The following is a 19902-nucleotide window of genomic DNA, read 5'->3' on the forward strand; positions in this document are numbered from 1 at the left end:
GAATAGGCAGGGTCTCACTACGTAGCCTTTACAAAGATTCCCTAAGGCTGTAGCCGCCTGTTAGGTTTCCTAAATGTATCGCACTCCTCCCCAAGGGGCAAACCAACCTTGGCAGAGCGAGCCGCATACACCGAGCCCCATTGACGGCACGACGACGAAGCGAACTACACCTCAGTTCCTCTAATTATTCAGCTAAGGGCGTCCCACTCCGCCCTCATGGTTGCACTGTTTTCCCGGGCGGTCATCCAACGAATAGGTCCTTACGGAGAGGCACTCGAGAAACAGCTCGAGCCCCCTTAAATGTCACAATACCATCATCATAATCAAAAGGGAAAACAACGTATCATAGATAATCTCATCATGTTCATTGATTAATGTGAAGCACTAGCATAAAGCTAAACTATAATAACCCAACCAAAATAGGTAGACAAGGACAAGATAAACAAAAGCTAGTCAATCCTTAGGTATAAAGTGTGTAAATGCGGGGAGTGAGTTATAAGAATGAGTAGGACATAGATGGGTCAAGGGACACTTGCCTCCACCAATCAGCTGCTGCTCAGGGGCTTCTCCTGTGAGTTCCTCGGGCTCTTCAACCAGATCGTTCTCTATACCGGTTCAAACATACATTCCACACATTTAATACCAAAAGAACAGTACACCATACAATGGAATGCAATAAATAAACAGACTTTCAACGCGGGGCTCGCAATTATGGCTAAGAGAGAAAGAGGAAATGACAGTTGGGTCTACGGTCGAGAGGCAACCACTTTACATAATTATAAATTAAACCATTCATTTAAACAGAAGGGTATCAAATTAGACACTACGTTTAGCATAAAGTAAAGTCATGTTCCAAATTTAGTCACTATAAATAGGTAAAGATGAATGAAAGGGATTGGTCATACGGCGAGACGTACGGCACAACATTTAAATTGAATTAAGAAATAAATGACTTGTCGCGCGACAGAGCGTGCAATAAGATTCTTGCATTAATTAAAGACAAACGTTAAGTGTTGCGCGACGGAACGCACGATGGCTTACGCCAACAAAACTGCATTTAAAACGAATCGTCGCGCGACGAAGCGCGCGGCGCGGCATTGCAATAAATATAAATTAAACGAATCATCGCGCGACGAAGCGCGTGACGCAACACATTAATAAATTTAAATTTAAAAGGATCGTCGTGCGACGAAGCGCGCGACGCAGCATATTTATAAAGATGAAATTAGAATAAACCGTCGCGCGGCGAAGCGCGCGACGCAGCACATTGACTAAACAAAATTAAAATGGATTAAACGAGGGTTAAACGAAACGCGACTACAGTCGCACACGTGAGAGCACACTGCGCGTGCCGAGGGCACGCGAACCGTGCAAGCCGCACGGGGCGCGAGGCTACCGGGGCACGGGCTCAGGCAGGGCGCGCGAAGGTGCAGCTGGGGCACGGCCGGGGCACGCGGCCGAGGGCACGGCCGGGGCGTGGCCAGGGCGCAGCCGAGGGCGCGGCCAGGGCGCAGCCAAGGGCGCGGCCAGGGCACGGCTGGGGGAGCGGCGTGTGGGAGGAGCGCGACCGGGGAGGGTTCGCCGAGGGGGGCACAACGCAGGGAGGGGCTCGGCCGGATAGGGACTCGCCAGGGGGGCGCGACGCGGGGAGGGGCTCGGCCGGGGCGGGGCTCGCCAGGGGGCACGACGTGGGGAGGGGCTCGGCTGGGGCGGGGCTCGCCGGGGGGGGCGACGCGGGGATGGGCTCGGCCGGGGCAGGACTCGCCGGGGGGCGTGACGCGGGGAGGGGCTCGGCCGGGGCGGGGCTCGGGGCCGAGCGCGGGATGCGGCACGGCTAGGCCGCCGCCACGGCGCGCGACGGGGCAAGAGAGGGCACGCGCGGGGGAGGGCGCGCGGCCAGGGGAAGAAGAAGGGAGGGGGAGGAGGGAGAGAGAGAAAGGGAAGGGGAGGGGAAAACTCACCTCCAAGGATCCAAACTCCGACGATCTCGTCTCCAAACCCTAGGGCACCACGGGGGGAGAGAGGTGGGAGAGGGAAGTTACTGCGCGGGAGAAAATCAAATGAGACAATGGGATTAGGGGGAGGGGTGCGCACATGGGTAGGGCAAGGGGCGCCAGGGGCACGCGGGCTGGACTGGGCCGAACCGGGCCGGACTGGCTGGGCTAGGTCACTCCGCGGGTCGAACACCAATCAGAATTCCAATCGCGAACCGAAATCCGAACCGGGACGAGACGAACACGCGATTAAACACGACATCAGACAAAGAAATATGCTTCGGCATGACGCAACACTCATGACACTTAGGTTTTGTTTATACATGACACGGACACCCGACATTATACTGGTTTGAAATTGGGAAGAAGGAGCGAAACGGGAAGAGAAAAGAGAGTAACACCCGATTTTGGTGAATGAAAAGAAGAAAAAAATTTACCCCCAAATTCAAGGCGTTACAGGAAGTCTTACAAAATAAATTATAAATATAAATTGAACTAAAGTCCATCCTTGTCGCCATAAAGTCAACTGGGAGACGCCACCTAGATCAAGTCGAACTCCTCGATATGTTGCTCCTCTTGAACCACCCGTACTTCTCCTGTGGGGGGTGTGAGACAGCAAGAGTGAGCTCACACATGTTCATCGCTCAACAAGTTGTGGGGAATAATATGCATGAACTCACCAAAGGTGGGAGTTCATGTGAAGTGTAAGGCTGATCAATAAAATAAAGGTTGAAGCTAAGCATTGTTTTTATAAGTTGGTCAAAATTTTATTAACAGTTACTAAGTGTAAGTAAATACCAAACCTTAGTAATAATAAATAGAAGTAATAATAAAGTAATCCCAATGCGGTGCAAATGACAAATTGAATTTAATTCCATAAATTAATCATGTGAGTGTCCGAGACGCTCATGACCGTGAGCATGGCTAGTATTCCAGTTTTACACTCTGCAGAGGTTGTACCCTTTACCCACAAGTTGTGTATCCCATGTCGCCAGGGTTAGCTAGACCCTTAGACACTACCGAGGTGAATGGCTAGGGATCCACTACGAGGCCTTTATAAAGTTCCACTAGCTTCCGAAAACCCGCTACAGATTATGGGAAGAGCACTTGCAAGAATCCCTCGTCTGACCACCATCGCAGCAAAATCAACCCGAGAACCTCCCTGCATGCAACTCCCCTACTGCCCTTGCCCCTTTCGGGTAAGGTAGTCTTCCACTAGCTTTCCTAATTAGTCAGCCAAGGGCGTCCCATACCACCCTTGTGGTGGCAGTGTTGTCTCGGGTGGTTCTCCATGTTCCCATTAACATAATAATCTTATCATGAACAGTAAATAATAAATTGATAACAAAAGTGTGAACATGAGTAATGTTTATCTCTATACCCAAAACCACATAAAGCAATAACATATACTACCCAAAAATCCAGTGGTAAAACTAGGTATAAAGATAGCCAAAACTAGGGTAACCTATTGGATCCCATCAAATTAACCTATATAGATCATTATGATTAATAAGAACATGACTGAGTAAAAAGGAAGTGATCAAGGGCACAACTTGCCTGGCACTTGAGATTCCAGTTACCAGGATGATTCTTCAGATCCTCGTGACCTCACCGCTAGTCGTAGCAATACAAACAAACAGTGTATAGACAAAATTAACATCACACCAAACATAAGAACAAACTACATAATAATAATCTACGCTGCGTAACGAGATCAGAGGAACCAGAATCACTAAATTCGGAGTTACGGTGATTTAATTATGAGTCTCTGAAGTTATCAAGTACTTGGAGTAGCATAACTCATGTGGATAATTTTAGTTCAAGTATCATGGGTAAACAGAGTTACTAGGTGATAAACAATATTAAAACAAAATTATTGCCACTGGAATGGATCAATTTGGAATTAAAATGGGGAAGTTATGAATCTCCAAAGGTTTTATGTGCTTGGTATAAGATTAATTATAAATTTAATTTATTATTGTTTTCATGTCAAAACTGAGACACTAGGTGATAAACAGTAGTATTACAAAATTATAGAAACTGAAATGGATTAATTTGGACTAAGTATGAATTTTATATGAATTAAACAAGTTCTAGGAATTATTTTTATACTCAAAATCGATTTCTAAATCTCTTTTCCTGTTTTCTTTAATTTCTGGACTACGCGCTAAATATTGGAAAGCGCAGGGACCTCCGCACAAAAATTCTCAAGACTCAGACTATTATGAGTTGGATGGCGAGTTGTTTACAGGTTTTATAGGGTCTCTTTAGCAAATATTACATCGCGAAGGGGTACGGGTAGAATTCAGTCGTTGGATCGGCATTTGAGGGCTCGGATTAGATCACCATCATCTGTGAACCGATATTCAATCTAGGCCGCAGGATCCAGGATCCATGGTCCAGATTTCATGGGTGAAGGGTTATGTGGTCGCTCTAATCACACCCGCACATCGTCCGATCGACGCCCCAGATCTAACTGTACGAAGGGGTATCTAGATATCTAATCTCCACCACCCACATCCGGATGGACGACAGAGAGATTGTCTTCCTCGCAGCCCTCCATAGCCACGACGGCGCGACCTAATACCCGGCGGCGCCATGGCCGGGGCAATCCGCCCGCGTTTTCTAGTGCCCGACTACCATGCAGATAGGTGCCTACCGAAGAGGAGATCGAGGCGATCATGATAAGGTGCATCATACCGAGGATTAGCATGCTGACGAGGCTGTCCATGCACCATGGCGGATCCGTGGTAGAGTTTGCACGACGGCGAGCAATTCCGGAATCGCATCTCACCACTAAGACCCAGACGGAACTCGGACGCGATCCTTGGCTCCTGACAACACTCCCAGGTCCAGCCGCAAAGCTCCGCCCGCCGTAGGGGTCGGAATCGATGCCGGCGGCGAAGCTCCTGTGGTCCTGGCGCACGGTCAATTCCCCCCAGATTTCCCCAAGATGGCGGTGATCTCGATGAGTTGGGGAGCACGAGGACGTGGAGTTTTATACCCCGACCCGAGGCGGTAACGAGCAATCACCGGTGAGGTTTGTGGGGTCGGTTCATCGGCCGTTCCGAGCTTGCTGCCGCACGATGGGGAGGGAGGAGCGAGTCCGCGCCACAGAAGTCGGTGGAAGATTGGTGCATGGATTACGAGGGTTCGGTGAGGTCGTTGCGCGGTTTGGTTGCAACGACCCGCGAGATCCGCGGTGAGCCGGAGGCGGTGACTACTGCTTCTGTTCGAGATCGAGCGGGGAGGGGAAATATTCTAACGAGTGGGTTCTAGGTGGCGGTGGAACAGCCGAGAGCGTGGGCGTGGTTTGGGGCGCTATCGAGGAGGCCCCACCAGCCAGCGACCCAGAAAAGGATGTGGGCACGCAACGTGTTGATCTGGGCATTGGGGCCCACTGAGTAGTGTTCCATAGCTGGCGCCCTGAGGCACTGACCACAGGGGTCCACCCACCATTGCCCCCCCTCCCCGCGCGAGCCAGCAGGTCCGAGCGAGGTAAGCGGGCAGAGGGAATTTGGGGCGGCTGAGGGTTTGAGCCCAATACGGGTACATTCTCTTTTCTTTTTCTTTTATTTTCCTTTTTATTTTCTTTTGATTTCTTTCCAAATCAAATTTCCTTTCAAATTTAAATTTGATACTGTGGCAAATTTGTCTTCAAATTACATTACACATTTAAGGTACTAACTCTGCAAATATATTTCTAGGTATATTTTATGTAAGTCTCTTATTCCTCTATTTCTTTTCTTACTTCTCTTTTATCTCTAATTTTATTTCCAAATCCTATAATTGAATGTGAATTAAATCCTTAATTCTCATTATTAATGTGCCCTTAGTAATATTATCAGTATTATTAAATGTACAAGCAACCAAAACTCCAACACGAGACATGATTTATTTTAGTGGTCTTAATCATTTGTTCTCTCATATGTGGTTATTACCATGTGATGATGAGTATGAGGCAATACATAGGTTGAGATGTACTATCTTATTTTTATCTACAAATTGGGTGTTACAGTGTAGCCCCAGGTGCATTTCTAAGGGGTCCGATTAGATCGAGCCCCAGACCACGAATGACCAGGTGACGAGGATTGTTTGGAGCGCATGCGGGCAGGTGGGTTTGTTGTGTGTAATATTGCCACCCTTCACGTGTTCGCACCACCTGGTGTGTGTGGTAGGCCAATAGAAGCCATGTCGGAAGGTGTTTCCCACGAGATGGGGCGACATGGTGTCCATAGGTCCCGCTATGGATGTCCTCTAGGAGTTGCCTCCCATGTTCGATCGAGATGCAACGTTGCTTTATTCCAATGTCCCTTTTTGTACAGGTCTTCCCCAATTAGGACAAAGGACATGGCTGATCGATGGAGCCTTCACTCCTCCGTTTCGTCCTCGGGAAGTGAGCCATTAGACAAGAAGTTATGGTACGGTATTCTCCATTCGCATACGGGACCTGTTGGGGGTCTGCACCTTCTACGACAACGACAGACTTGTGGGCTAGAGGGACCATGCCTGAGGGTTGCCTGACCTCTCGACAAGTTTCGCCATAACGAACGCTTGGTTCGAAGAGGTCGTTAGCGAAAACTGCTGGTAGGACGGTCATTCGTCCCGACGACATCTTCACAAGGGCGTTCACCACTTTATTATCCCATGCACCCCTTCACTTGTATATAAATGTAATTACTCCTTAGAATAACAGACAACAATCACTTCTCCCAAACTCGTTTTCCACTTATTCATAACATGTTATCTACACGTGCTCGTAAGAAATATTGTAATATGTACATGTGTGACCAATCTAAGAGGTACGGTAGTTATTCCTAAGAAACACATCCTTAAGATACACCTCTTCATTTATATATAAATATAATTAATCTCTGGAATAAGACAAGAGTCACTTTCTCCCAAACTGGTTTTCCACCTATTATTCATAATAGACCGCTCGCCGGCCATGCCCGTTTACCTGGGAGGTGTTTGTGTTCTGCTCCCCACGACTCCCCAGTCCCCATCCAGACAAGGGAAGGGAATACAGGCCTGCTCCGCCCTGCCTCCCCTCTCCTCTTCTTCTCTCCCCGCGCCCAACACCACGCCGGCCTCGATCCAGGCTGCCGCAGCCCGCAGGTGTCCTGGACGCCGCCCTTCCCGTCCGCCGGCGGTTGATTCCTTCTCTCCTTCCTCAGGTACGTTCGATTCGGATGAGCCCCGGCCCCTTCTTTGGATGCGCTGTGCATTTCTTTGTTGCGAGCTTTCAAATCCCCCGCCTACAATATCCCCGAAAGAAAAAAAATGTTTCTGTTTCGTCTGAAACAATAACAGTTGCAGAGATCGAGCGGCAGATGTATATTTCATCGGAAAAACTTGAGAACGCCGCTGAGCTGCTCGGCACGGCGCCTTCCCGTGTGCAGGTTCCTGGCCTGATCACAAAGCAGGCGGCGACGGCGCGGATGGAGCTCCCGGTGGCGGAGCCCGGCACGGAGCGAGGCGAGGGCCCGCTGATCCAGTGCCCGTACTGCGACTCGGAGGCGATGCACAAGCTAGCGCAGATCCTGCTACCGGGGCTCGCCGCCGTGTGCGTGGACGGCACGACGGGGGACCCGTTCCACAGCCCGTCGGTGGTGGCCGTGGACCTGCGCAGGGAGATGGTGGACTACATCACGCAGCGGAGCGAGAGCTTCATCGCGGACGCGCTGATCGAGTCGGAGGCCAATCAGGAGGGGCCCGACGCGGCGGTCCCCGACGACCCGTTCGAGGCCGTGTCCGTGTTCATGGACGACTTCGGCAGCACGAAGCGCAACATCATCGGCCACGTCTCCGGGTGGCTGCTGAGCGACAGCCGCGACGACAAGATCGACGACTTGGTGCAGGAGATGGAGGCGACCCGGTTCTGGCCGCTGGAGCGGCGGGAGGCCGTCGCCGAGACGCTGCTCAAGAACGTGGACCTCAGGACCCGGTTCCACTGCCCCGAGAAGTACGAGAGCGAGGCGCGCCTGGCGGACCACAAGCAGCAGTGCAGCTTCCGCCCCGTCGCCTGCCCCAACGACGGATGCCGCGCCAGGGTCTCCGTCCGCTGCGCGCGGGACCACGACGCCGCCTGCCCGTACAAGCCGCTCCAGTGCGAGCAGGGCTGCGAGAAGCGGCTGCTCAGGCGCGACATGGACAGGCACTGCGTCACCGTCTGCCCCATGAGGCCCATGAAGTGCCCCTTCGGATGCGACTCCTCCTTCCCCGACCGTGACCTCGAGAAGCACTGCGCCCAGTTCCTTCGGCCGCATTTGATCAAGGTGCTCAAGGCGATTCATAAGAAGGCGCGTTCGGAAGATGAGCTCAAGGACCTCGCTCTGAAGCTGGAAAAGGTTCGCCTTTTGACTCACACCTTCGTGAATGAACTAAACATACATTGCTTCTGAATCGATCCGAGTTTGCTTCCCAGATATTTTGTGATGAAACTGAGTTCGCAGGCCAATCTGGTCTGGTCACTTTGCCAGTCTTTTCATCTGGTTACAGAATAAACCATAGTTCTTCTCTTTTGTCAAAAAATGGGTTCCATTTTTGTTTGATGACAAAACATACTACAAGTTTACTGCAACTAGATGCACGCACAGGCTGATCTGGTATCCCTTGCCACGTTTTGAACTGATGATGGCTGCGCCACTCTCTACCTTCCTGCAGTACGATGGAGATGGTAAACTGGCTAAAGCTCTGGATGCAAGGCCTCTCACTAACGCTGTCAAGGACCTCGAGGCCAAGATGAAAGCTGAACACTCGAGTCGAAGGGCTGTTTTACACTGACAGACTTTACAGAATGGATAATGCCATTGTTTAGTATGAAGGGATGACGCAGCTTGTATACAGAGAAGAATATAAGTTTTGTTTTCGTTTTTTTTTTGCTTCACTTTCTCCTCCCTCACGATCAAATCAACTGTCAGTATGAATATTCCACTATTGCTCTGTACGAGTATATTGTTTGTTTTAGCGTATGAATGAAGGAATGAAGAGGGGGAACCATTAAATCCATCAAATAAATTGAATGAAGACTTAACGAGTTAACATATCATCAAAACCAACAATTCAAATCGCTGGATGATCCCTCCCTTACCCTCTTAAATCCAATCTTAAATCAAATAGATAACATTATTTAGATCAACCATCATTCCTTCCCCTGACCCTATCTTCCATCTCTAGCCTCAACCCCCTCCCCATGTTCTCGTCGCCCTCTCCTTACTCATACTATCGTCAATCTCTCCTCTTGCATTGCCACCGTCCCCGTCGATCCATCATCTCCCTGGGATCGTAGCATTAGTACGTGCTACATGCTAATAAATGTAAAAACTTGACTTCCACTAAGCATTATTAATCATATGCCAATGTATGATTTTACATTTACGGCCACGCCAAAATTAGGACTTGTATTGTATATCCAGTGACGCTCACGTATCATCAAAACAATAAGGCATTTGTGCCTTACAATTATGATTTTACCCCAGATTTTTTAACTATATGATTTTACCCATTCGTTTTGAAAACGAAGGGTTACCATAACCTTGTGTCGTTACGTGTAGTTAACTCTATTAAATCTGATGCGAAAAGACAAAAGTATCCATGCAATTTATTGTGCTTTTACTTTTTGTTATATTATGCATTTGTAATTTTGCTCTTGTTGGGGTTGCGCCTTAAAAAATAGGAGGGTGGTTGGACCTTTCACCCTTTTCTTTTCTTTTCTTTTCTCATTTTTTTATTTTTAATCACTAATTCTGATTTTTCAATAACAGAGTTGAGATGGAGGTGCAAAAGTAACTTCGTTCAAAACGGAGGAATAAAATCACAAAATTGAAAACCAGAGGGTATAATCATAATTACAAGGCCAGTGAAAGTAATATAATCACAGTTATCCCAAACAATAACACGAGCCGGGTTGGACACGTAAGACATCAGCCTCTGTTATCCTGGCCCACACATCAGCCTCCCTGGAGTAAGCGTGGTAGTTGCCACTGCCGTCCCCTCCAGAAGTGCGATACAGTTCGGATTCAGATCGCGGCCGGTGCGAACCCACGAAGGCACGAACGGTAGAACCCGACCGAGCGCGGCAGCGCAAACCTCCGATCCCTGCTGCGAGCAAGGGGTAAGGTTTTTCCAAGATCGCCATGCTCGATACCTCATATCGATTTCCGCCAGCGGTTTTCCTCATTTTTTTCTCTCCCTCTCTTGCCCGGTGATCGGTCGGGATCGATTCGAGCAGATGGCGGCGGCATGGGCAGTGCTGGCGGCGGTCCTCGTCGCGGCGCAGGTGGCGTCTGCGGCGCCGGTCACGGCGCCAGCGTTCCTCTGGGCGCCTAAGAACTACGGGTGGGTACCTCGTTGCGCTTATCGTTTTCCGTCCCTAGGATGATATTGAGGTTAGATAAGATGGGTGATATGGAAGTTGCGGGGGTTCCGGTAGTTCTACTTCACCTAGAAAGTACGGTAGGATCCACTGCGAACTGGTGTTCAGAGCTCTGGCATACAGATGGAATTTCCTAATAATATTCGTTCAACGAATAGTTGCTCTACCTGCGGTTTGCCCATCGTTGCCTTCGTTAGTAACTATAAAAGATTGCCCAATCAATATGATAACTAGCTCATGTTCTTAGGCCCTGTTTGTTTCCCTCCAGAATTATGGGGGGTGTTTGGTTTCTAGGGACTAATTTAGTACCTACATTTTATTCTATTTTAGTCACTAAATTGCCAAATACAGGATAAAATGGAGGGTAAACAAACAGGCCTTATATAGGGGCTGGGTTCGGTGGCCCTCCGAACACTTGTACAACAAACTGCCAATTTGCATCTTTGGCGTTGCATGAGTTCGCCACATATAAGGTGGGCTTGGGGGTTCAGCTTCTTCTGCTTCACTTTGAAAATACAGACCATTGTAGCTTGGCTTGGTGTACAGAGCATTGTCATGCACACGAGATTTCGTGATCTTTGTTTACAGAATGATTTCTTTATTTGCAGTGTGTTCACTATTACCTTGCTGAATTAATATAAGATGGCTCAATCAATGTGTTCAGAATTTGTCTGTGGGCTTCCGTAGAAGAGTGTAGCACATGTTATTGGGATGAAACAACGGTTCTCTGCAACTTCGATTATGTGTTACGGTTTACCACATTATATGAGATGTCTTTCTGTTTACAACTGAAACGGCATGTTCATCCAGTGTACCGTTGAAAATTCAAGATCTGGACTTTGGGCCTAGGGAATTCATATACTCAATGGCCCTTATGAAAAATTACAAAACAAAATAGCAAATTTTGTATCATTGATGTTGCATAATACGCATTGTGGCCTACTATAGCTAGTCATCCGAAATATTTATGCCCTTCTTTTGCTACCTGCAGCATACATGGAGTTACTTTTTAGCATTACTTTTTCTGGGTTACCTGTGGCCTCTACTTTCAATCGAACTTGAAGCCATCATTACTAACCTGGGGATTTGAGAGAATGAGTTACTCCATTAGTGGAGATAACCATATAGAGAGAGCCTCATTAGCCATATAGGCCTATAGTAGACGAGCCTTCATACACTTAGCAGCCATGAGTTCAGTTAAAGAACTATTTCTCAGAGAATTTAACATCAATGCAGTGACACATCTTAAGCACTCAGTGATATAAGGCGATTTGCTTGCTAGACCCTTCAATATTGGTATCTTTTCAGTCCGCTTAGTGTTAATGTTAGTTGAATTCTCTAGCCCATGACAAATATTTAGCGTACCTTCAAATAACTGTTTAAGCAATAATATATGAGCTTACTTTCCTAGAATAACCTACATTCCGTCTGCCCCTGTCCTCCAGATTCCGCTCTGATGATGCTAAGGAGGTAGTCCATTATCAAACAATCTCACCAAAGAACTTAGCTAAATCTGTTCTTGAGGAAGGTGGCTGGTCAACCTTTATGGTAAGTATCCCACTGGTGAAACTTATCTCTCATGCAGTTTATTTTCAAATTATCAACTCTTGCGTGGAAGCAAGCTTAATAAGTTCCCTGATGTCATGATTTTCTATTCTTAGTGTTCAAGGGAGGATACTGAGAAGCATGTTGATGTTGCCATTGTTTTTATTGGCTCAAAGGTATACTCATCTAATATTTACTTCTTTTAAAGAATCTGTTTGTGCAAAAACTGTTTCAATTAAGGATTAAAAAAAACTGAAGCAATTCTTATGCATAAATTCAAAATTCAAAATCATATTGAGGGCCTGTTTGGTAATGCTCTGGTTTGTCAAAAAACAGTTGTAGCTCTGGCTTTTCCTAAAAAACAACTTTTCTGGTAGAGCTGAAGTCATTTCGCAAATCGTTTGGCAGAAACGGCTTATCCTAGAGCCAGAGCCATTTTCCTATATTAAAATGCTAGAGCCAGAGCTAAAGCTGGTGACACTACTATTTGTGGCTTCTTCTGCGTAGTACAAAAATGGCTCTGGATTTTAGGTGCTTTTCGCAGTAAACCGTTTTAAAAAATGGTGTTTGGCAGAGCTCTGGCTTTTTTCCATTGAAAAGTGAGAGCCGAAGCCCTGTCAAACGGGCTTGATTCTGTGAAGCTATATCCACCATTTAATATATATGGTGAAGTTATTACCAAGAAATCCATTGCTTCATCGTGTTCTCATATGGGCTACGGTGCCGCTGTATATGGGTGGGACAGGGGTTCAGTGGTTTTCTCGACCTGCGTGAGAATGTCTTCTTTTTAATATAATGCCCTGGGGTTGTCTTACCCCCCGTAGATCGAGAGAGTTGTAACTGACCATTGACTTGTTCTTTTTTACTTAGCTACAATCATCAGACATATCGAAAGATAAGCAAGTTGATCCAGCTTTAGCAGATACATTGAAGGTAGGTAACTGTTGGCGCTCATTTTTTTTTTCTCTCTCTCAGACACCATTTAACTGAAGCATCAAACTTTCCATGGCTCATAATCACTATGCTTGTACCAGCTCTCCTTCACAGAATCAGAGTTTTCTATGGCATTCCCCTACGTTTCCACATCAGACGATGAGAAACTGGAGGAGTCATTGCTATCAGGCTTCACTGAGAACTGTAAAAGTGGTTTTGGAAGAAACCGTATCACCTACACAGACACGTGCGCCGTGAGTGGCCAAGATCTGAAGACGTATCACAACATGGATGCTATCAATGTAAGTCGATACGCATTTTCCGGTTCTGCTTCTGTTCTATATTTGCTCCCTGTACCGAGTTCACGCATTTTTGCAGGACTTGGTAGTGTCAGGAAGAACCAACCCGAGTGGACAGACTGATGTAATCGTCTTCTGCAGCGGCGGGTTCGAGAAGTTAGGCACCACGGAATCGGAAGGTTAGGCGAAACACTGCTAGTACTGTTCTTTCGCTTCCATTCAATCTTACTGCTGAGAAGCTCGATTTGTGCAATGGCACCACAGGGGAGCTGCTTTCCCAGCTTGTCGACTTGCTGAAGCTGTCTGGGGCTAGACACACGATTCTCTACGCTTCCCAGCCATCTGGTTATCTACTGGAGAACCCTTCCGGCTCGCCAGTGGCTAGGCACCTTGCGGAGAGGACTAACGGTACAAAAACTGGCCTACTGAGCAAATGTGACGGAGAGTGCCTAGTCAAATCAACTCTTCTTGAAGGAACCTTTGTCGTAAGTCGTTTACCTGTGCTCTGTTTCATTGCTCGTTGGTTCTATTCTGAACGTGGGCTTGCATGCAGGGGGGTGGGGGGAAATCCATGTTACGTTGTCAGTGTGCCTTGTATCCTTGTGTTGTATTCTCACGCTTGTCTACTATGTGCAGGGAATAGTGCTCCTTATCATCTTGATATCAGGGCTCATGTGTATGATGGGAATCGATACTCCCTCCAAGTTTGAAGCTCCCCAGGAGTCTTGATCTCCCTTCGAAGCAGAACCCTTGTTTTGTTGGTCTGCACTGTGGATAGATATTATTCAGTTTCCCCCTTTGAAAGCGCCTTTCGTATAATTATTATTATTTTTTTACTGAGCCATCTGTTATTTACGATGTGCTCAAACTTTTGACACCAAACGAATGCATGTGTGTGAGGCTTGTGCTGTGACCAGACATAGCATTGCCTCCAGGTGTTTTCTGTGAATAACCTGGAATTTCAGGTGGGTACTGTGCATCAAATAAAAAAGATGAAATCTTGCTGTTGCACCTTGTGCCTCAACCAAAAACTGTAAAATGTCATGGTCGATGTTGTCAGCATCCATGATTAGGACAGAAACAAAAGCCAACTTTTGTAGCTTTCACTGCTTGCGCGGTTACGGTCACTGCGCAGCCTTACCGCGCAAGCAAGTGATCAAGTCAGGAGCCATGCATCGATTATGATCTGCTTCTAAAAGAAATGGGATCCACTCCTGTCTTGATTTCCGGCAGGGGTCAATTTGTCCTTTTATCTATGCTGTGACTCTCCAAGTCCGTCCACTGTCTTTGCTTCGCACTAAAGCACAAAGAAATTTGTTGTTCCAGCCTGCAGACGAAAGCATAGTTGTCCAAGGCTTTGCATGCACATTGCTCTTCATTTTCGTATGGTCGGTACGGTAACGACGGCTACGGCGGGGCATAAGCAGCAGGCTGCCAGATCAAGATCAGCTTGTTCTCACTGTCCACTGACTTATTATGTATCTATTAGCGTTAGTCTTTATCTAACTTTTCAATGTACAATATTTACCATCAACCTAAGGCCACATCACTGTCACATCAGTTTTTTTACAGACTCATACATAACAAAACTTTTTTTTTAATTCAAATAAAGTACGAAAGTACGGAAAATATTTAAAAATACATAGCTCGTTAAAATTAAAATTACATAAATTAATCATAGCTCATAAAAGCGATAAATTTAAAAACAATATAAGTAAAAGTTTATAAAAACTACTTTTGACCAATCATTTAATGACCAATATGTGAACTCTTCTCATGTCGCCATTCGTGTTTTCATTGCTTTGATCTATTAATTTAGTGAGCGAATTGTACAACTTTGCATAATTTAACTTCTCGCTGGCCTTATAGAGACGTTTTGCTATGACCTGTTTCTGTTCAGGGCCCTCATTGCTGCTCGTTGCTGGCCTTTGCCTTTGTGTTGTGATCTTGCTCTATCGCGACCAATAGGACGTGGTGCGTCGACACTATCAGGTGATCCGAAGCACCACATGAGCCATATGGAGTGTATAGACACTCGTATGGGCGCGGAGGAGGATATGAATAAATGAAAGGTTGTGTAGGACAAGCATCCGTGGAAGGGTCTTCATCGGTGTTAGGAGGAGCGTAAGTGGTTGGAGGCTAACTACTAGGAGGAGGAGCATTGACATTTGGTCAGTACGAATACGAAGGAGGATACAAGTGTTGAGCACCAAAATAACCACCAGACGGTCCGGCACTATAGGCTAGACAGTCCGCAGTACAAACGGTCCGCGCGTGTGTAAAATCAGTTAGGGTTCCAAATTTCTAGCGGGATTTGTTAGCAAAACCTGTGGGATTAACTCAAGAATCAACTTGTAACAAGCCTAGACCTCCCCCTATATATATGAAGGGGTATGGCCAATTGAAAACCCCCATAATTCCTAGCCCTAGTTTAGATCTAGTTTAGTTTTCCACAACCATCCCTCTTCGACTCTACGCTGATTAGGGACACCCCGGGTGGCCTGCCAACCCCTGGAACTCTTCTCCTCGATGGGATCGACCCGGAGACGTGTTCTAGGGTTCTTCACGGAGGAGAAGATCCTGCGCCATCGCGGACAGTCTGACCTAGGCGCAGATAGTCCAAAAGTGTACAGAGAAGGATCTGCTCCTGCGCCAAGGTCGCGGACCATCCGTGTCGCCACATAGAGCACCACCAGGCGGTTCATTCCATTGTTTGGCGCCCAGATCGATGCCAACATACTTTTGACGACTCCGCTGGGAACAAGGATGTTTAGATCTATTGAAAATCAGCCCCCTAGATGGTCGGTTCCAAAGATCACATCGACGTCTCCACCACCAACATCATCAAGCCGACCATGGAGGCACTCCCGGCTGATGACTAGCAGCCCTTCAATGACCTCATAAGGCACGAGGAGGAGCAGGTGCTGCGACAACTCACCGAACGTCACGACAAGGAGGAGGTGCTGATGCAGCAACTCAAGGAACAACAAAAAAGGCGGCAGAAAAGTACATATCATACTTCATGGTGGATCGCCACCAGAAGGTCATCCGTCAAGGGGAGATCGATATGACATCTCTCTTACCTTTGCTTCAGGCTCCTATTGTAAGTATTCTAGATCCATTTTAAAGGATTTCGTAGATCATCAGGGGGATTCGTTAAAACAATACGTAGAGTTTGGGAGCTAGGTCGTGTCCCTAGTTTTCAAATGAGAAATCTACTGCCCCTAGTTTTCCCTCGTATGAATCTATTAAAGGATGGACGCGTTCATATGAGAAATCTACTGCCCCTAGTTTTCCCTCGTATGAATCTAATATCGACCCACGCACTAACCAGCTAGGTCGTGCCATATATGGCTAGAACGTCCGGATATAACCTTGGACCATTTGGTCCGGTCGTGGACCGTCTGACCCCTTACGACAGACAGTCCGGGTAATACACAGTTCCCGCACCCATCGCTTAGCACTATGCTACCCCACCGCCAGCATATTATAACCATGTGAAAGTCGCCTAGAGGGGGGGTGAATAGGCGAAACCTGAAATTTATAAACTTAAACTTGCACTAAGGTCGGGGTTAGCGTTAGAATTAAATCGGGGTTTGAAAGATAGTTCTCCTTACTTAGAGTTGCTCAATTAATGCAGATGGTGTTTGGGAGCAAACTCAACTCAATATGAGCAAGAGAACTTTTAGAGAGAGGAAAGAGGAGAAACAATCAAGTGAAGATCAACAAGTGAACACGGTGATTTGTTTACTGAGGTTCGGTTCCAAAGAACCTAGTCCCCGTTGAGGAGGCCACAAAGGCCGGGTCTATTCCAACCCTTTCCCTCTCTTAATCAGTCACACAGACTGGTCGAGGCTTCTCCTTAATCACTTGGGTCACTAAGACCCCGAAAGGATCATCACACACTTAGGTGTCTCTTGCTAGCTTTACAAAGCACTTATAAGAATAAGAATAGAGAAGGAGAAGCAATCCAAGCAACAAGAGCAACAAAAGAACACAAAACATCCTCTCTCAAGTCACTAAGCAATTGAGTTGATTTTGAGGCTTGGAGGGGATTTGATCTTTGAAATGTGTCTTAGAGTGAATGCTATTGCTCTTGTATTGAATGTGAACTTCAGAAAACTTGGATGGCTTGAATAGAGGTGGTTGGGGGTATTTATAGCCTCCAACCACTTCCTAGCCGTTGGCTGAGTTTGCTGTCGATGGGCACGCCGAACAGTCCGGTGGTGCACCGGACAGGGCATTGTTCACTATCCGGTGCATGCCATGTCAGCACACCGTTGGGGTTTGGAGCGGTCGACCGTTGAAACCCTTTGTCCTGTAGCTGCACTGGACAGTCCGGTGGCACACCGGACATGTCCGGTGCGTTCTAACTTTCTGCTCTGATTTCTGACTGTGCACTATTTACTTTCACTGTTCACCGCAGTCGACCGTTGAGGGCAGGTTATCGTTGCTCCGTTGGCTCACCGAACATGTCCGGTGCACACCAGACAGTCCGGTGAATTATAGCGGTGCACGCCCTGTAAAACCCCGCGAGTGGATAGTTGGGATGGTGCTCGGCCTGGGGCACCGAACACTGTCTGGTGCGCCACTGGCAGCACAATCTCAAGTCTTCGCTCCAATTTTATTTGATTCCCCAACTTAATTTCTTTCTTGGTTTATGTTGAACCTTATGCACATGAGATAAAATACATCTAGGCAAACTAGTTAGTTCACATGGTTTCTGATGTACGTCAAACACCAAAATCGATTATAGGAAATGTTTAAGCTCATTTCCCTTTCACCATGCCATGCCACCTTATGTGCACAGAGCCGGATATTATTCAACCACCAGAGAGCCCGAGAGATTTAGGGTAGGAGGTGGTGGCATTAATAGGACACCTAACACACATCTCAGACATACCTGGAAAGAAAGCCAACAAAATGATGTCAGGCAACCTAAGATTTTCACCCCAAAACTTAATGGATGGTCACCAGACGTGGTGGAAAAGATCAAGGATGAGGTAGCTATGTTGTTCAGAGACAAACTTGGTGTTAGTGTGTCAGGCATATGTCAGTCATGTAGGAAACCTTGTAGTCACCGATTTGATGACGTGCCATATCTGCAGGGGACTAGGATACCAGATTTCTCTAAATTTTCTGGTGAAGGCGGGAAAAGCACGAATGAGCACATAAGCCAGTTCTTAGCACACACAGGAGAATTAGCTAATAGGGAAGCCTACCGTGTCTGTTTATTCTCGTTATACCTGACTGGTACCACATTTGCATGGTACACAACCCTGCCACCTAACTCTATTAACTCTTGTGAGGAATTAGAGCAGAAATTTTAAGAACACATTTTCTCAGGAGAACATGAGTTAGAATTAGCTGATTTAGCTTTAGTCTAACAAGGGCCCAAAGAATCGGTTAATGACTACATTCAGAGGTTCTGGGATACTAGAAACCGATGCTTTTAGATCCGTGTCGCGAAAATAACTAGCAGAGCTGGCTTTTAATGGGTTGTGATCTTACTTAAAAGAGAAATTAGATGACACCCAATTATTTTCATTAGTGCACTTGCACCAGCGAGCTTTGGCCTGTGAAAGTCGAAGTAAAGCAGCATCAAAATTGGCTAGCCATAAGATGCATCTAGTGGGACATGATAGTTCGGATGATGAATCCACATATGTATATACAACCGAACTTGATTGGCAAACATAGGCTAAATCTTCTGCATGTTCTTTTTTGTAGTCGGTTCAAAAGAATCAGCAAGAAGTTAAATTTATTTTTAATGTTACCAAATGTGATAAAATATTTGACGAGCTAGTAAAAAGTGACAACATTAAATTAACACATACTATTCCTCCTACGGATGAATTAAAGAGACGTGATTATTGAAAGTGGCATAATTCTTTTTTCTATGCCACCAATGATTGTAATGTTTTTTGCAGACAAATACAATCGACCATAAATGAGGGTTGGTTGATCTTTCATGTTCACGAGATGCAAGTGGACACACAACCATTTCCTGTCATTATAGTGGAACTAACAAGCAAAAAAGTCTTGGTTCAGCCTGAAGTGGCTGATAAAGGCTAAGGAAAAAACATTGTCATTAGTGATCCTCGCACATCGAATGTTTTACGAGGAGTGGTGGCTCAGAAGGCTCCGGGCAAGAATACTAATAAGACCGAAGGCACCAGGGACAAGGGCGATTGGGCAACCAGTCAAAGCTCACTATCTCGCACATCGTGGCCGGTCCGGCATCTGTGCCCGGACAGTCTGGAGCCAATGTGGCCAGCCCAGCTAACTCAGCTGGACGGTCCGACAGCAACCAGAGGCCACAACATCCATGCGCCTTCAAGCATTGACAACCAGAAACAGGTTTGTCGAAGAAAAATTCATCTAAAACTTTTGGACGGCTAGTTAAAGCCATCCCTGCTTTTGAAAAGGTCGTACCTTGCAATCGACCAATGAAGCATCTCCGATCACTCGCAAAGGCAACACGGCTGAATAAAACGGCCAGAAAGGCGATGCAACAAGCATATCCTATTCATCCAGTGATGCCAGGATACTTTCCACCCACCTACTCATCGTCGATATATTATCTTGTTCAAATGTGGAATAGTACGACGATGAACCCGTGGTACATGAATAGTCAATTTGCCTATTGAGGCTAGGGCACATCCATTCTATACCTTCTTAACCATTGATCAGATGGTCATGGTCGAGAAATATGCAATCTAAAACGACCTTTATGTGCTGAATAATCATCCTA

General features: G+C 46.7%; 2 protein-coding genes across 5 annotated transcripts; both read left to right on the forward strand.

Moving 5' to 3' along the window:
- Positions 1 to 6893: 6893 nt before the first annotated feature.
- On the forward strand, positions 6894 to 8970 carry LOC100285858 (prenyltransferase/ zinc ion binding protein). 4 transcript variants are annotated; one of them, XM_008669945.3, is made up of 3 exons: positions 6894 to 7171; positions 7397 to 8344; positions 8661 to 8968. In XM_008669945.3, the coding sequence occupies exons 2-3, from the start codon at positions 7436 to 7438 to the stop codon at positions 8778 to 8780; spliced, it is 1029 nt and encodes a 342-aa protein (XP_008668167.1). In that variant the 5' UTR covers positions 6894 to 7171; positions 7397 to 7435; the 3' UTR covers positions 8781 to 8968. The 4 variants fall into 4 exon arrangements, with proteins under 4 accessions (XP_008668167.1, XP_035820743.1, XP_020403394.1 ...); XM_035964850.1 differs by having other exon boundaries at positions 6928 to 7171; positions 7308 to 8344; XM_020547805.1 differs by having other exon boundaries at positions 6928 to 7171; positions 7314 to 8344.
- A 943-nt stretch (positions 8971 to 9913) lies between these two features.
- LOC100276806 (uncharacterized) lies at positions 9914 to 14159 on the forward strand. The gene is made up of 9 exons (NM_001150516.2): positions 9914 to 10110; positions 10228 to 10334; positions 11817 to 11919; positions 12033 to 12092; positions 12787 to 12849; positions 12951 to 13151; positions 13228 to 13327; positions 13413 to 13633; positions 13785 to 14159. Exons 2-9 carry the CDS (start codon positions 10228 to 10230, stop codon positions 13875 to 13877), a joined length of 948 nt encoding a protein of 315 aa, NP_001143988.1. The 5' UTR covers positions 9914 to 10110; the 3' UTR covers positions 13878 to 14159.
- The last annotated feature ends 5743 nt before the right edge of the window (positions 14160 to 19902 follow it).

The sequence above is a fragment of the Zea mays genome, chromosome 2 (assembly GCF_902167145.1).
Source record: "Zea mays cultivar B73 chromosome 2, Zm-B73-REFERENCE-NAM-5.0, whole genome shotgun sequence".
Classification (NCBI taxonomy): domain Eukaryota; kingdom Viridiplantae; phylum Streptophyta; class Magnoliopsida; order Poales; family Poaceae; genus Zea; species Zea mays.

Excerpts from the sequence above, each read along its gene's own strand:
- LOC100285858 (XM_035964850.1), top strand. The coding sequence starts at position 6,943 with ATGCCCGTTTACCTGGGAGGTGTTTGTGTTCTGCTCCCCACGACTCCC. Across the intron at positions 7,172-7,307 it reads TTCCTTCTCTCCTTCCTCAG|TTGCAGAGATCGAGCGGCAG; the intron begins GTACGTTCGATT and ends AAACAATAACAG. Across the intron at positions 8,345-8,660 it reads TCGCTCTGAAGCTGGAAAAG|TACGATGGAGATGGTAAACT; the intron begins GTTCGCCTTTTG and ends ACCTTCCTGCAG.
- LOC100276806 (NM_001150516.2), top strand. The coding sequence starts at position 10,228 with ATGGCGGCGGCATGGGCAGTGCTGGCGGCGGTCCTCGTCGCGGCGCAG. Across the intron at positions 11,920-12,032 it reads GTGGCTGGTCAACCTTTATG|TGTTCAAGGGAGGATACTGA; the intron begins GTAAGTATCCCA and ends TTCTATTCTTAG. Across the intron at positions 13,328-13,412 it reads AGGCACCACGGAATCGGAAG|GGGAGCTGCTTTCCCAGCTT; the intron begins GTTAGGCGAAAC and ends ATGGCACCACAG.